General features: G+C 39.8%; 1 protein-coding gene across 1 annotated transcript in view; it reads left to right on the top strand.

Annotated features, from left to right (window-relative positions):
- Positions 1-15731, top strand: part of cdh13 (cadherin 13, H-cadherin (heart)) — a 270635-nt gene that overhangs the window by 236456 nt on the left and 18448 nt on the right. The window contains exon 13 of the mRNA XM_062421569.1: positions 4395-4537. Coding sequence (XP_062277553.1) covers positions 4395-4537 — 143 coding nt within the window. The remainder of the gene's footprint in view (positions 1-4394; positions 4538-15731) is intronic.

A 15731-nucleotide genomic window follows, 5' to 3' on the forward strand; every position in this document is an offset into this window, starting at 1 on the left:
TGTCTGAGATAACTGTGGAACAAGTCTTAGATCAGAGTTAGAGAGAGCTCATCTGTCTCAACACATCCACAAGGGTGACAGTGAAGCTCCTTTCTCACCTAAGAACTTCTAAATTAGCTGTCAAGGTAAATTATTTACATTCTCAGTATGTATGGGCCAAGAGACTCCCTTTTTGGTTTTATTAAGTGTCAGTTCGTGCCAGGTTTTGGTAGTATCCATATTATAGTTGGTTCTATTTTTTGATTGTTTTTTCTCAGTACATTTCTTGTTCAATGTCTGCCAAATACTGCTGAGTTACATGTTTTCACTGCTTAACAAAGATGAACAAATGCCTGTAGTTACACAAAAAATGGGCAAAATGACTAAGAGTGGCGTATTGTCCCAAAATTTGCTAAAATGAGCCAGGTAGGCGGGCTGTTTGAAAAATAAGTAAAATGAAGCACTGCAGGGATATTACTGGAAAAATGGCCAATGCGTAAGGCGAGCTGGTTACACGGAAAAATGACCAACTGTGGGGGTGTTACCGAAAAAATGGGTACAGCACCCAAAAATGGGCAAAATATCGAATGGTGGCGGATTGTTCCCAAAATTCATAAACGAGCTAGGGGGGGGGCTGTTTGAAAAATGACTAACATGAGTAGCACCGAGAGGGCCTTACCGGAAAAATTGGTAGTGCCCCAAAATTGGATAAACACTTAAGGCGTGCAGGTTACACAAAAAATGGGAAAAATGACAAAGGGTGGTGGATTGTCCCAAAAATTGCTAAAATGAGCCAGGGGGGCAGGCTGTTTGAAAAATTAGTAAAATTAAGTACAGCGGGGACCTTACCGGAAAAATTGCGCCCAAAAATGAATAAACCACTAAACCAACTAAGGCGTGACAAGTATTTTTGATACTCAAAATCAGGTCTTTGTGAGTTTGACTCATGGTGACTCCTTATATAAACTAATCCTTTGTTTTCAATAAACACTAAAGGGATAGTATGATGGTTTCTTAGAGAGGCTTATATAAAAAGAAGTCAAATAAGGGTAAAGTAAGGTATTAAGTCTGTGGTGTGTCCTGCACCTCTAATGAGACACCTTGACAGTCAGACGGATTCACTAAACTTCTGCCAGACCTGACCAGCCTCTGTGTCCTCTGACTGTTAAGGGCAATCCCTTACCAAAACATTCACGCTTTTCACACGCTCGCACACACACATACACACACACACAAATCCTGACTGGGCTCTGATGCCGGCTGTAGCAGCTCAGTATAGCCCCTAAGGGTGTAGCTCTGACAGTCCTGTGGAAAGAGGCAATATTACGACCCGCTCTCTCTAACATTGGGGTCACAGTCCGTGCCTCACGACATGGCACTTTCTGCCACTCAAGCAAAAATCTCAACAAATCACTATGCTGCCTTGAGAATTATTTCACAGAGCAAGCAAGAACATACAAGCCACGTTTGCTTTTGTGCGTGAGCCAATGTGTGTGTGCATGCTTTTGGCATGTACACAAAAATGAGGACATGTGTGGCCATTGTGTTTGTGCGCTGTCTCATTTGTTGACTGATTTGTTTGGACCTTCTCTGGTTTTGGAGATAAATATGTATAGCCAGATATGAATATTCCAAATGGCTTTTTAATGCCTTTCTAATTTGCCCTTTAAAGGGCTCTAATGGACTGTCCCCATGTTTGCACAGAGAGAAGGAACAGTGGCTCTGACTCATTTAGCGGTTACCTTTGAGCCTGCATTAATAAAACAGTAACATTAGACTTTCAGTCTTCAGAAGAATCATAATGTCTTGATATTTTACTGAACAATCTGCAGAACTGTATTGTGTGAACTTCATTATGTGACTTGTTTGACTGTCAGCTATTAAATTTCCAATGAAAAAGATTCCCAGGGTTCCAGCTTTACTACAAAGCTGTGAATTTATTCAGAGTGAAAATTAACATTTAAGGGAAGATTTCAAAAGTGAATACAGGCTGGTCGAGCTTTTAATTTCCAGGCTTCAATTCCTGGTTAACACAAAGGGATTTACTGCTCTGAAATATGTACTCCATGTTAAAATGTAGGCTATGTATTACTGTGCAGACCACATGTTTATGATATTATCATTGCTGTTAAGATGTTTGATACCAATATCAATATTTATGAGTTTTTGAAAATCTGAAAATCATATTTTAGACATTTGCTTTGTTTTTTCTCATTGTACAGTTAAACAGAAACATACATATAGGATACATTTTTATATATATATATATATATATATATATATATATATATATATATATATATACATATATATATAACCTAAAACCTTCAGTGCATTGTGCATGTGTGTGTCTCTGTGTCACAATGCACTCATGATGAAAAAGCAATGTAATACCAAGATCACAGTGCATATCTGATAGTGTAGTCAGTGATGGAGGGGTTGAGACATATGGAGGGGAATAATTTGTGAGCCCTATAAATAACGTGGTTACTCTGTGTGTGTGTGTGTGTGTGTGTGTGTGTGTGTGTGTGTGTGTGTGTGTGTGTGTGTGTGTGTGTGTGTGTGTGTGTGTGTGTGTGTGTGTGTGTGTGTGTGTGTGTGTGTGTGTGTGTGTGTGTGTGTGTGTGTGTGTCAGAAAGAGAGAAAGGCCAGCAGAAGGAGAGAACATGTACACTGATAAATGTATCATTAAAACATATGTGTTGGTTAACAGTAATAATCACTGGTAGGGGAAGTCTATGTGAGTGAGAGGGAGAGGGGAAAGGTGTGAGCAAAGGTTGATTGCAAAGCCATTTCCCAAGGCTTTGTCGCGCTCTGTTAGCTGAGGAGCTCCATTTCAGAGACAATTTGTCTACTGCTGAGCACTTTGGCAAAGAGTGGCCTTGTGGGGAAGAAAGTCTGGAGTCTATGTGTGTATCTATATGTGTTTGTGTATGAAAGAGAGGGAGACAGAGAGAATGAAAGACAGAGGGTGAGACACTTTTACATTAACTGCTTTTGTATGTTCTCTGTGCAGTTGTATTCATATAAGTTCATATACAGTATATGCACTTGTATGGTTAGATATACATACATATACAAGTGCAGTATCTATCTTTCTATCTATCGCTTTATCTATCTATCATACATATATGTATGAGAGAGAGAGAAAGACAGAGACACATTGTATTTACATGGTATTCGCATAGAACGTGTGTGTGTGTGTGTGTGAGTGAGAGTGTGTATTTTTTGCATGTACAGGAAAGTAGTACACCAGAGCTCCTAAATCAATCACTTGTGACATTAGCCCAGATGCAAGCTCCCTCCAATCACCATCTAGCAGCCATCAGTGGCTGGATGAGTGGCCACATTAGCAGGGTCATGATCCACTCCTCAGCTCGTTTTCAAGGCCAGTGCCTGCTTGGCCGTTCGCCCACAAGATTTTTGGAGAGGTCCTCCATCATCTTCAAACCTCAGCCCTGCTGCAGGCACACAGGAGGAAGGGGGCATGCAGAGAAAGTGACTCTGGCCCCATTTTCAAACCATTTTCCGATTCCCTTGGCACCATTATTACATCTGTAACAGACTATACATTTCTAGTACATCCTTCTTTCTTTCACTCTTAATTGGAATGTTTGATCTTTGGCTATAACATTATGATCCTCTGTGGCATTTATAGCAGTAAGTTGTGCCATAGTCATCATTTTTCATTAAATTAAATACACTTTCAAGTGTAACTACACAGTTGTTTACAGTATATTAATTAAAGTTGTGAAATCCAATCCAACTGCTGTTTACTAGTGCTATATTGTGATTATAATTGTTGTTATCGATTTGATTTGACCTTTATTATACAGTATAGCATTGTAGTATAATTGCATTGTAGCATAAAGACCAACATTACCTGCTGTGCTTGTACCTGGAGGAGTCGTAGATACTCTGTTATAATCAGTTGCAGGTGTCCAAGGTGACTCATAGACCTGCTCGTCTTTGTAAAGGCAAATTAAAAACGTTTCAATAGTGGTGTCCTTTAGATTGCGTAACATGAAAGACAGTGTACAAGATGATTATTGATGATGTGTTGTATTATATATACTTTAAAACATGTATAAAATATAGAATTTAATCCCATTAGGAAAAGCAACCAGGTCACATTTCCTTCAGGAGAGACTTTAGAAAATATTTGTCTAAAATTAGAATTAACCCTAACCCTAACTCATTTTTTCAGCCATTAGTAAGTTTCTGTTGGGAATTCAGTGGGTTTATGTATATTAAAATGCATGTACTTTCTGTCTGTGAGAGACTTGACATCTAAAAATACAGGAGCAAAATAAACTGGAAAGACAGCTTCTGCAAGGTACAGCATGTAGTTGATGTTATGTTGCTTATACAGTCAAAACTTACTTACTTATTCATTTTTTTGAACTTTCTCACAGATATACGATCCTGCGAGACCCAGCAGGCTGGCTGAGTGTGAACCCAGTCAGAGGAACTGTCAACACTTCAGCCTCTCTGGACCGAGAGTCTCCTTATGTCCATGACAATAAATACACAGCTGTCTTCATCGCCACAGACAATGGTAAGTCATAGAAGATTAATGGTATAAAAAGTATATGACATTTAAATGATCAATAAGACCTTAAGATAAGATTGTTCCCCAACTGATATACAGTAATGCGACACTAATCAGTACAGTAGATCGTCGATGTTTAGCTTCAACATTACTCTCCTAAATTGGTGCAATATAGATATTTCAGAGGAAAACTACATTTGATACTCTTAAAGTGAGGGGTGGACATACAGTAGCATGCTGTTTGTGATTTTCTGCTTTTTTTATAATGTTACAATGTCAGTTGTCTACATGGTCAAAGCTCCAAAAGCCAGGGTTTCAGCTCTAAACTCTTTGTTTGCAATGTTACCTCTACCTTGTGATGACATCAGATTAACTTTTCTTGCTAAGGTTGTCGCTAAAGTTGTTCAATAGGTTTTAACTCACGTATTTCGATGCAGATTCAGGCTCCAACATGTTCGTGTGTATTTGAAAAGTTCCCATTTTGAGTAAAGAATGAGGAAAAAAAGAAATGAAATACTATGACTACTGTTTGTTTACATAAACCCTCAAAGGCCCCAGGAGTATGCTAATGAGCGCCTCCCAAAGCTGACCAATCAGAACAGAGTAGGCTCATCGGTAGGGGGGCCTTAAAGAGACAGAAGCTAAAATGGCTTGCTTCAGACAGAAGCTCAACTGAGCGGCTGCATAAAGATCCAGTAGAAGGAGTATAAAGAGTTTTCTGAGCTAAGATAAGACAGTATGATCCCAGAACATAAATATACATTTGGAAATTTGCATGATATTTCCCCTTTAAACAACAAAGAACTAACTGGGTTGTTCAAATGGATAGTGATAGCTACCATGGATGAAGTGACACAGAACATAATCTGGAGACATTTTTTTAACATAAAAACAAAGAAAAACTGAATCCTGGTCAAACTGCTTAATGTAACACTGAAAAATTCAACATAATGAAATTATAAAAGTTTCAATTTCACTTTAAACAAACACTTTTGAAAACGTTTATTAAGAGTATCCGTTTGATAAAGATTATATGCAATGGAAGCATGCCAACAAAGGCTTATCAGCATATTTTTTTTTTCTCATTTGCATTTTACAAAGAATTCCTCCTGGGTGATACGTTTCAGAGCAGTGCAGAAAAAGTGGCAACAAAGCCTCCCTTTGCATATAAGCGCAGCACACCCTTGGAAAGGACTCTCTGTGTCTGTTCGTTTCACCTCACCACAGTGAAACTGTCAGTACAACGTGACAATGAGATGGCCTTAAGTGGCACTGCTTCTGTCGGACCATATGGTCACTGGTTGGCAGTGTCAGTGAAGCTGCTGCTCTGAGACTTTCCAAGCCACAGATGAAAAGTCTAGAAAGCCCTGGCGTGTCTCTCGCTTTTCTCTTTTCTTCCCCCTTTCCTGTGTCTCTTTGTCCCGCACTCTCTCTCTGTCTCACTCCCTCACCCTATCAATCTATCTGCTCTCCTGTGCTCGGGGAGATTCTGACAGATCCATTAGAGGAACTGAGAGATTCTATTAGTAGGCTGCCGAATAGCACTGTTGTGCTGGGAAATCCGAGGGCCTTAGAAAGATGAGCGTTGAAAGAGGAGTAATGATGGAGCAGGAGGAGATGGTGGAGGAGGTGGAAGGGTCAAGGCAAGAGCAGAATGGAAGGGACATAAGAGGAGAGAACAGGAAATAGATATAGAGCTGGGGAAGTGGGTGAGGAAGAGGAGGAGTAGAATAGAAATGGTTGAGATTATGAGTTGACAGGTCAGGGAGAATGAAATTGGTGTTGGAGCCAGAAGAGGAGGCAGAGGAAGAAGATACAGCTTGATGGAACTGTGAAGTTTTCGAGACAAGGGAAGAAGATACAGCTTGATAGAGTTTTTGAGACCAGGATTTTCTCAATGTGTCCTGAAGTTCTTGTTTGGTTGCTTCTGTTCTGACAACATTTAAAAAAAAAAAATATCAGTACTTCAAACTCTGGTATTGGCTATAGTATTAAGTATTATAGTATTGTAATATGCTTACAAAGACAACCTGAGCATACGGGTGTGTAGCAGGTATTATATATATTGTGTTCAGAGATAATTCCTTAATAACTTAACTTTAGTAACTTTTAAAGTAAGAGACCGAGAACAGAAGTAGTTGAACAGCCAACTGGGATCTTTATTGAAGATGCGGTAAACACAGCAAACATCACGCCTCAGCCCCTCTCCAGGCTATTTATACTACTGGTTTGGCACGTAGGCGTCCTTTGGCATTTTGTGTGTGCCAGGTCAAGGCGACCTGGCGTGTCCAGCTAGGATCTGGTTTCCTGTAAGCCGAACCCTTTCCCGCAATGTTGACTTCCTAACATCCTTTTAAGGATATGGATATGGCAAAACCTCCCTACACAGGCTTGTTGCAACATGTCCCATTGGTACATCTGTTGACCTTTTGTTGTACTTGTTGTCTTCTTTTTCTATGATGCACACATATCTGCCACTACAAGAGTCCTTTTTTTTTTTTTTTGCGTATTAGCATGCTAACATTATTAGCAGTAAACACAAAGTAGAGTAAAGGCTGAAGGGAATGGCTTTAGTTTAAGAGGTACAGCTATTAGACACATTTAAATGGCAATCCGGTTATGCAGCTAGATGAAAAGTCAGGGCATCAGCAAATTCATCCTGAGGGGGACATTAATGCGTGTACATAATTTAATGGACATCTATTTGATAGTTGTCAAGAAGTTTCACTCAAAACTACGCATTAATCAATCAATCAACCAAACTTTATTTGTATAGCACTTTTCATACATTGTGATGTAACACAAAGTGCTTTACATAGTCAGAACAAACAAACAGGAAAAAAAATCATTAAAAACAGGAACTCAGTAAACGCAATCATAAATCTCAAGAATTTGCAATGAAGAAACACCAGAGTTTGGATAAAAATGTAAAAATGAATAAAATAAAAGAATATTAAAATATAAAAATTATATAAAAGGAAAGAATCAAATGAAGTCATCATAGAATAAAGTTAGTAAAACTGGAATAATAGTAAAAGTAATAGAGTAAAACAGACATAAAATGTGGGTTATGAAGAAGAAACAATAACATACAATAAGTAGTAGAACAGGCTAAAATAGAAAATAAAAGACAGATTCATAAATTAATAAAATTCAGTTGAAAGCCAAATTAAAAAGGTAGATCTTAAGTTTGCTTTTAAAAATATCAACACTCTACTGCCCTCAGGTCCTCAGGAAGGCTGTTCTAGAGATGAGGACTGTGGTAATAAAAAGATGACTCTCCATAGGTTCTTGTCTGGATTTAAGGAATAATTAAAATGCATGTTAACCTCATGATGACCCTTGAGGTAAAGTCAGCGTATCATCAAAGTCACTAGGACGCATCCTCTGAGGACAAAAACAGTGTGTCAATCCATCTGTTAGATGTTGATTTGGATACTTGAAAACTTTGACCTGCTGTGAACACTGGATAAAGTATCAACTAAATGAACTGGATTCATCCTCAGGGGACCATGAGTGTCTGTCCAACATTTCAATTCATTCAACAGCTGTGGAAACATGTTCCTAAGTACCAAGAGTATTAATCTCATTGTAGTGCTCGAATGGAAAAAGGATCACCAAAGTCAGAAGAATTCCTCCTATGGGGACAGTGATTGTCTGCACACACAGACAGAACACATGGCAATCCATCAAATCATTGTTAAGATATTTCAGTCTGGAAATACAGACTGTTATTGCCACCCCTTGAGCCCAAACCATAAAATTCCAACTATAGCCGGTCCTATTTATGTCTAAGATGTTAAAGGTGAGGTGTAAGAAAATACTAATGTCCATGCTGCTTCTATGGACCACTATTCTGCAAGAAATCACAGATATAACCAAGGAGAACCATAAAAATTCCTTCACCCAGACCTTTAACAACCCACTGTGTCGATGCTTGTGCACGCGGGCGTGTGCACTTGGTTGAAACGTGTGCAGAATACTGATATCTGCTCAACCTCAGCCTCACTTATTTTTACAGCACGCTCTGTCATTGACAGGACAATGTTGATCTTTCCCCACAGCGACCCGCGCAATGATTGTATGACAACCCACCTATGTAGACTAGCAACAGGAAATCAATTAACCTCTAACATGTTCATCTGTATCTTTATGCAAAGACCTCAGATTAATACCTGCAAAACTGAGGAGGAGGGGGAGAGTGAAGGAGTAAGACATAGTGTGAAAATAGTATTGATATTGTTTAGTGTGTCAAACAGAAAGGGAGGAGGTTAAAAGAGAGGCAGATATAAGAAATAGACAATTGGGAAAATATATAGTGTAATAAACAGAGAAAACTGATTGACAAAAATAAGATAGTAAGGGAGGTTAGAGAGAGGTCTTCAACAACATTACATTATATTTATCGACAATTTTCCAGCTATATTTCATCACACATTATATCAAAAATTGAGTGTATAATCCCCAAATTTAGACTTTTACCTACTGTGGAATGTTCCTCAAAATCAAAATATACCATCGGTAGCCTTAAGCTTTGTTTCATGTGTCTGAGTTTTTCTGAAAGAAGATTTTTCTCCTTTGTCATGGCCGTTTTAAAGCCGAGTTGACCTTGTGTACTAACTTGAAATGGGAAGTATACTCTTGGTAAATGTTTTGCATGGTTAGCAACAGATTGACTGTAGTTCCTGGTTAATACCATGAGGGCAGGTCAGCTGGAGCAGCCCTCCAGGCAACAACAGATGGTAAACGATGGAGTTGAACATACTACAAGAAAAGGAAGGAAGTCAGGATGGAGGAAGAGAGGTGAAGACAGAAATAAGACAAAGAAATGTAAAGGGAAGGGAGGAGAGGAGGGAGAGAGAAGAGGATCTGGGGATTTAACAAGTAGTGAAGTAATGATAATGTTGATGTCAAGGTCAGGGGTCATCTCAGCTAGAAAATTTCACAGCACTGAGTCTTGCGTCTGGAGGTTACACTCTGTTGCCATAGCAATCAACTACAATTCCAGGAGAAGCAGACGTCGCCATTTGTCACTACACAATGTGTAAAGCTATATACCTGAATGATTCACCCTGCAGGGTTATGAGCGTGTGTGCACCTACATACAAGTGAACGCATGAGTCTAAATCTGTTTATTTACATGCACTAGTGCTCACATTCATCCCGGCATCTGTATTTGTGCACAGTCTCTCTCCTCCCATCATGTGTTTCTGATTCCGAGTTAATGACTGAAAAAGGTGCAACCCAGTTTTGCCCGGGCAAGCAGCACCTGGCAGACCGGCAGAGCAGCGCGATATTGTTTGAGGAGATATTGTTCCAACCTGAGCAGAGGGCTTGACGGGGCTGTTTATATGAACTCTCATCAGTAGCTGCTGGTTTCGCACGCCAACAAATTCTCTTCTGCTCGCTGATTCCCCGCCGGGACACCAGCTGTTCCCCCGTCTTACTCCCTTTTCTCCTTCCTTCACGATAGCCTTTTTGTATTCAGTGTTGGCGGATCTGCCTGTTTGTGTTTGTGTTTGTGTGTGTGTGTGTGGGCGGATTAAAGTTGGGGCGACTGGATTGTTGTGTTCATTCTGGTTTTTAATGTCTTTGTCCTGGTACATGCGGTGCCTCTCTGGCCTGCCTCTGCATATCCACTCTGTGCTGTGTGCTTGTGGTTCATGGTTTCTCCCCGTTCATCATTTAAATGTTAAATAACCTCCTGGTGGGAGCCATTTGTCATTGGGAGGCATGAATGCATTATCAAAGCCTCAGTCATCTGAAATACGGTGGTGCTGCATACACACTTGCACACACACACACACACACACACACACACGCACACACACGCACACACACACGCAGTCTTTGGTGTCTGCTTCCACCAAATACGCTATTAAAAACTCTTCAGGTTATGCACCAAAGAGCCAAGCAGTGTTCACTTTGAACACATGGGTGTACAAGGGCGTGTGTGTGTGTGTGTGTGTCTTTCTGAGTCACAGGGAGTGATAAGTCTCAGCATTCATCACAGTCGGATCACATCCCTTCAGGTTAAAATCAAAAGCAAAAACAGAGGGGATGCCGAATTTTAATGGGTCGCAGAACAAAACTCTTTGGTACTCATATGGAGGTAAAATTAAGTAGGACTGTGTGGGCGTGTGTGTGTGAGTGTGTCTGTCCATCTCTCTGTGACAGGGTCGCATAATAGGTTCATCATCTCTTCTCTCAAAAGACAGACAGTGGTAGCCAGCTGTCAGTAGCAGAGATACTCTTTGTGCGTGTGTGTGTGCGTGTGTGTGTGCGTGTGTGTGCGTGTGTGTGTGCGTGTGTGTGTGCGTGCGTGTGCGCGTGTGTGTGCGCGTGTGTGTGAGCTCGCGCGCACCTTTGTGTGTCTTTACATGCGTCCACCTTCATGTGACGTCCGCCTCAGTGTTGCCTCATTGCCATACTAAGTGCTGGGAACCAGTGTGGCGCTCATTGTCGTAATGGGCTGAGTAATTTCCTTGTTTCAGGCCAGCCCTGATACCACGCTTTCACTGCTAAGTGTCTGTCATGTCACCAGCGCACAGTGAGGAAGCCTGGCAGGCTAAATGCAGACAGATAGACTCATGTTGTGTCTTTAGCCAGCTGTGATCAGGCTGCCTCAAACTACAGTGGGGAAATAATAAAGCATAATGAGCCGGTGTGTCAGCCCAGTGCGCCCAAATCCACAGGCTCAGCCCGAAGAGGCACGAATAGAAAAGAATAGAAATAGTGCAGCAGATCTTCTACATGTGTGTGGAGATGGATGTCGGTGTTGAGTCCTTTAGTTCTCTGGTTGGCTTTAAAATGTATAATGAAACTCCACTAAACCCTTATTTAGCTATTGATAAATCTATGTTTGATTAACTGGGGGATTTGGATCTGGGCAGTTAGTAGATAGATGCATGGTGAATGCTAAAAAATCAACCGTGACTGCCCGCTATAACTTTCCAAATTATCTATTATACCAGAGCTGAGAGAGTGAGAGATTGTGTCTAATAGGGTAGTAAATATTGTAACAGGAGGCTCGGTGTCAAGGAGACGAAAAGAGGAACATAGAAAATGAGACAAGCTCAAGAGATAAGGCAGGAAGAAAAGTGACAGGAGGAAATGTTAAAAAAAAAAAAACTGACAGGCCAGAGAAATTAAGTGAAACTTTGGGAAAGGAAAATATGAGGTGAATAAGATCGTTGGCTTTGCGAGGCAGCAGGTTTCTATGAATCCTGGAAGTGTTTACTCACCTCCTGCTTGTCTTCAGGTCACTCTCACTCCATCCATATATCTCTCTCTTGTCAATCCCTTTATGGAGACAGCCACAGAGGCGAGCAGGTTAACTACCTTGCTGAAATGTGTTCTTGCCCAGCCAATCAATTATGACCCCACATAGCGGGTAGAAAGAGGGTGACGCCGGCGTGTGGGAGAGGGTTCAGGGTAAGGAATCAAGGCATCTTGACCCAGGATAATGGCAGTGTAATGGGATATACTCTGGAAAGCGCAAGAGGATCACGGCTCGATGCTGTCTTGCTTTCTTTACCCCCCCCCCTTGTCTTGCGGCACTGCCTCATTAACCCCAAACCTGCACTGTGTCTTTCTCACTTTAGCACTGTACTACCTCTTCACCGACCTCGACCTCTCACTTCTCGTCCCCGCCCGGTCCGCCTCCCGTCTCTTTCATTTCTCTACTCGTGGCGGGAACCTCTCGGAGAAGTCGTCACCTTGTAAACAGGCTCGTGTTACGTCTGTGATTAAAGAATACCTTTGTTTCGGCTTTGCCAGGGAAGAAACGTCTCTCTCTGTTGTTGACTGTTGTCAGGCCTCGCTTCTTCGGTGTCCTTGGAATACTGATTCATCCACAGATCAGAAGTCATCACCGTGTCTGGCACGCTAAAATAAATATGTCTTCTGCCCACTCAGCAAGAGAGCTTCTGTCTGAGTGCAGTGATACCAGGCTACTCATTTTATAAACACTGAAACTACTGGCTATTTAGAAAGCGAGTATATTCAATATGATATTAAAAAATGTAGAGCCCCCCCACCTCCTCTCCTCTCTCTTTCTCTCTCTCTCTCGCTCTCCGTGCAGATATGAACAGCTTTGGGTGTAGTTTTTAATGACAGGGATCCAAATGAAATGAGATGAGTGGGTAGTGGAAATGGAAAGGGAGAGGAACGATAGATAATGAAAGATGAAGTCAGATGATGGAATGGAGCAAATACGGGCTGATAGAGGATGTCTCTCAGTTTATCTAGAAAGTATGTGATTAGACTGACATAGGAAATGTGTCAGAGGATTAGTTTCTGATGAAGAGTTGAGGGCAGCGCCTGAGTGTATCTGTCTGGGGTGCATGGTGGTAGTGGTGGGTGGGGAGGGGATGTTTTAATTACACAGCCTCACAGTTTCAAAGTTGCTGTAAAGGCCACCTTAATTAATACCTCCCACGCAATAGAATGTAGGGGGAAATGCTCAGTTTATATCAGTGATATTCTCATATTCCTGCATATGTGCAAACTCACACAGACTTCTTTTATTTCTAAATCACTTCTTGCTGTTACTACTTGTAGGCTTGCTTTCACTGGCAGGAACTTACTAAGCCTTTTTCTTTTTTATAAATATGGTCAGGTTGTACAGGCTGCACTGGTTGAGATCTGATCCAAATGCCTGTATGAACATGTATTTTTCATTATCCAGATAATGTATCCAGATGTAGATCACATAATGGAATGGGATGTTAAGGTCAGGTGTTAATGGGGCCAAAAAGGCAGGCGAAGTGTCAAGATCAATCAATCAATCAATCAATCAATCAATCAAAATCTATATAGTACCTTTCATACAGGCTAGTGCAGTTCAAAGTGCTTTACAGTTCTAATAAGACAGAACAAGTGAAAACATAAAAAAACAAGTTAAAAAACAAAGCTAAACAAATGAAAAGACAAAAACTGATGATAAAAAAAATGTTTTTAGAAAATTTTAATAAAATAAGTTTTTTTTAAAAGTAAATAAATAAAATAATTAAATAAGTAAGAACTAGGTTAAAATAGACAAAATAAAAGATGAAGTTAAATAACAGCTGGACTAAAACTTGGTTAAAATAGGTGAAAAAGACAAAAGAAAAGTAATATAAGAGATGAAGTTTAATAAATGCTGGACTAAACTAGGTTAGAAAACAGAATAAAAGACAGAAGAAACAGCCAACTAAATTAAGGTAAGAAGATATAAAACTGTAGAATGATAATAATAAAACAATGTAAAATAAAGTAGAAAAGAGAAATAGAAAAAAATGTAAAACATCAAAACAAATACAATAAAATAGAATAAAGAAACAATGAAACAATTAATTTCTTAATCAAAGATGTCTAGACACACCATGGCAAAAGTTCAACAAGCCCTTTTGACAGCAGACATCTTGACTTGTCATTAGTAAGAAAAGCACAGGTGTTACTAATACAGTTAACAATGGCTCTGTTCTATTCAAGTGTGCCTGTAAATCATGGTAGTGTCACAGTGACCCTGAATGCATAATACCAGGATCTTGAAACCAAAGCGACAAAAATGAGTTCACTCATTCATTTTATTATTGACAATTTTGGTGACAAAGCAGTGAGGAAAAGTGTCTGGTCCTTTAGGGAGATTCAGGGAATGAGGGGGGATCAGTTTAGCCTAACCCTTACTTACTGTTCAGGGTCCGGTGGACCCATTTTTACATTTGATAGCTGTAAAAACACACTATACACATTTTTTTAACCAGACTTTTCTTAATGGGACCTACAGTACAGCTTCAAAACATGTTGTATTCATCATATTCTATAAAATGTTCACCTGAACCATGAAATAGTTATTGTGAATGTCTTTTTTTCCATAATATGAATGAAACAGAAGGATTAATCAAACATTTATTAATGACTGTAGGGGGAGTTTATGAATGTGAATTGGTGTAGAGAGTAATTATAAGTCAGACTATGAACAGTAGGTAAGGTTAAGCACTGGCAGAAGCCACGAGTTGTCCCATGTCAGCAGATGTAACATGAGGGTGAAGGAGATCTCAATGCAATAAATCTGCATGTGAGCCCACTGTTCTGAGGTCAAAGCAGGCAAAATAAGTGAAAACACCCGTGTAAGTCAGTAATGGCTCATTGCTGTTTGTACAATAGTTAGAAAGCAAATTATAATGAAATAGAAGTAACATGACTTAATCGTTTCAAATCTACTTCAAAACTATAATTAAAAATTGGCCCATTACGCCTTTCGATCTTGTTCGAGCACCGTGAATAGTATGAGTTTAACAAACAGACTAATTAAAGTTGTACCTCATTTTGATCCAGGAGCTTATCATAGTAAAAATCCTTCAGCAATGATTTTTTTTTTTTTTTCTGAGAGCAGAACAAAACAAAAAAATCTCCCAAGGAAGGCAATTTTGGTGTTTAATTAGTAGAAAAAGGGCTTGCAGCGTAAGCATACTTTAAGCCGTATCAATACCCTACTTCTCTAATCACTCGGTATAATAGCAAACAACTGATAACCCAAACTCTATTCTGAAAGTAATTTGCCAGACTAGCAGCAATGCACCTGTCCCCGGCAACACTTCCCTCCCCGAAGTCATCTCTCTTAATGACTTGTGCCTATTGTAATTGGCTCTGGATGGTTTCATTTACAGTTCTGATGAGCCAATCAGATTAGCAAGGTGTCATGTGATAGTGTTTATCTGATGGGAGTTTTAACAAGGTCTGGGACTCGCAGTGGCATAACAGATAGTAGAGTAGAAAGTGGAAAATACAAAACCTGATACTGTATCTTCAGTATCCTTCAGCAGAACAGTGAGTGCACCTGCTGTTCCTATGAAATACGCTCACCGGAGAAGAAAAAAAATGAAGTGGAAAATATGAATCAGATCTGATTTAAATCCATTTACAATCCACGGAGTAAAAAAAGGGATGTTCTGTTGAGTTTTGTGTAAAATATGTTATTATTCATTTATTTCCTTTTCAATATAACAGCCTTTCTGTTTCTTTTGTTTAATGTCGCTTACGAGGAAAAACCCATGGAGAAACAGAAGCGAAAGCAGCGTTTCACACCTTCTGAAGATACTTTCAAAGAACATATTTTTTCACGTCTTAAAATAGTCGAGATAGTTCAAGTTCAAATTGATTCCCAACAGCGACAGCTTTATGAGTGCTTTTTAATAATAATAATTTTCCCTACGGC

Source organism: Scomber scombrus, chromosome 6 (assembly GCF_963691925.1).
Source record: "Scomber scombrus chromosome 6, fScoSco1.1, whole genome shotgun sequence".
NCBI classification, from domain to species: domain Eukaryota; kingdom Metazoa; phylum Chordata; class Actinopteri; order Scombriformes; family Scombridae; genus Scomber; species Scomber scombrus.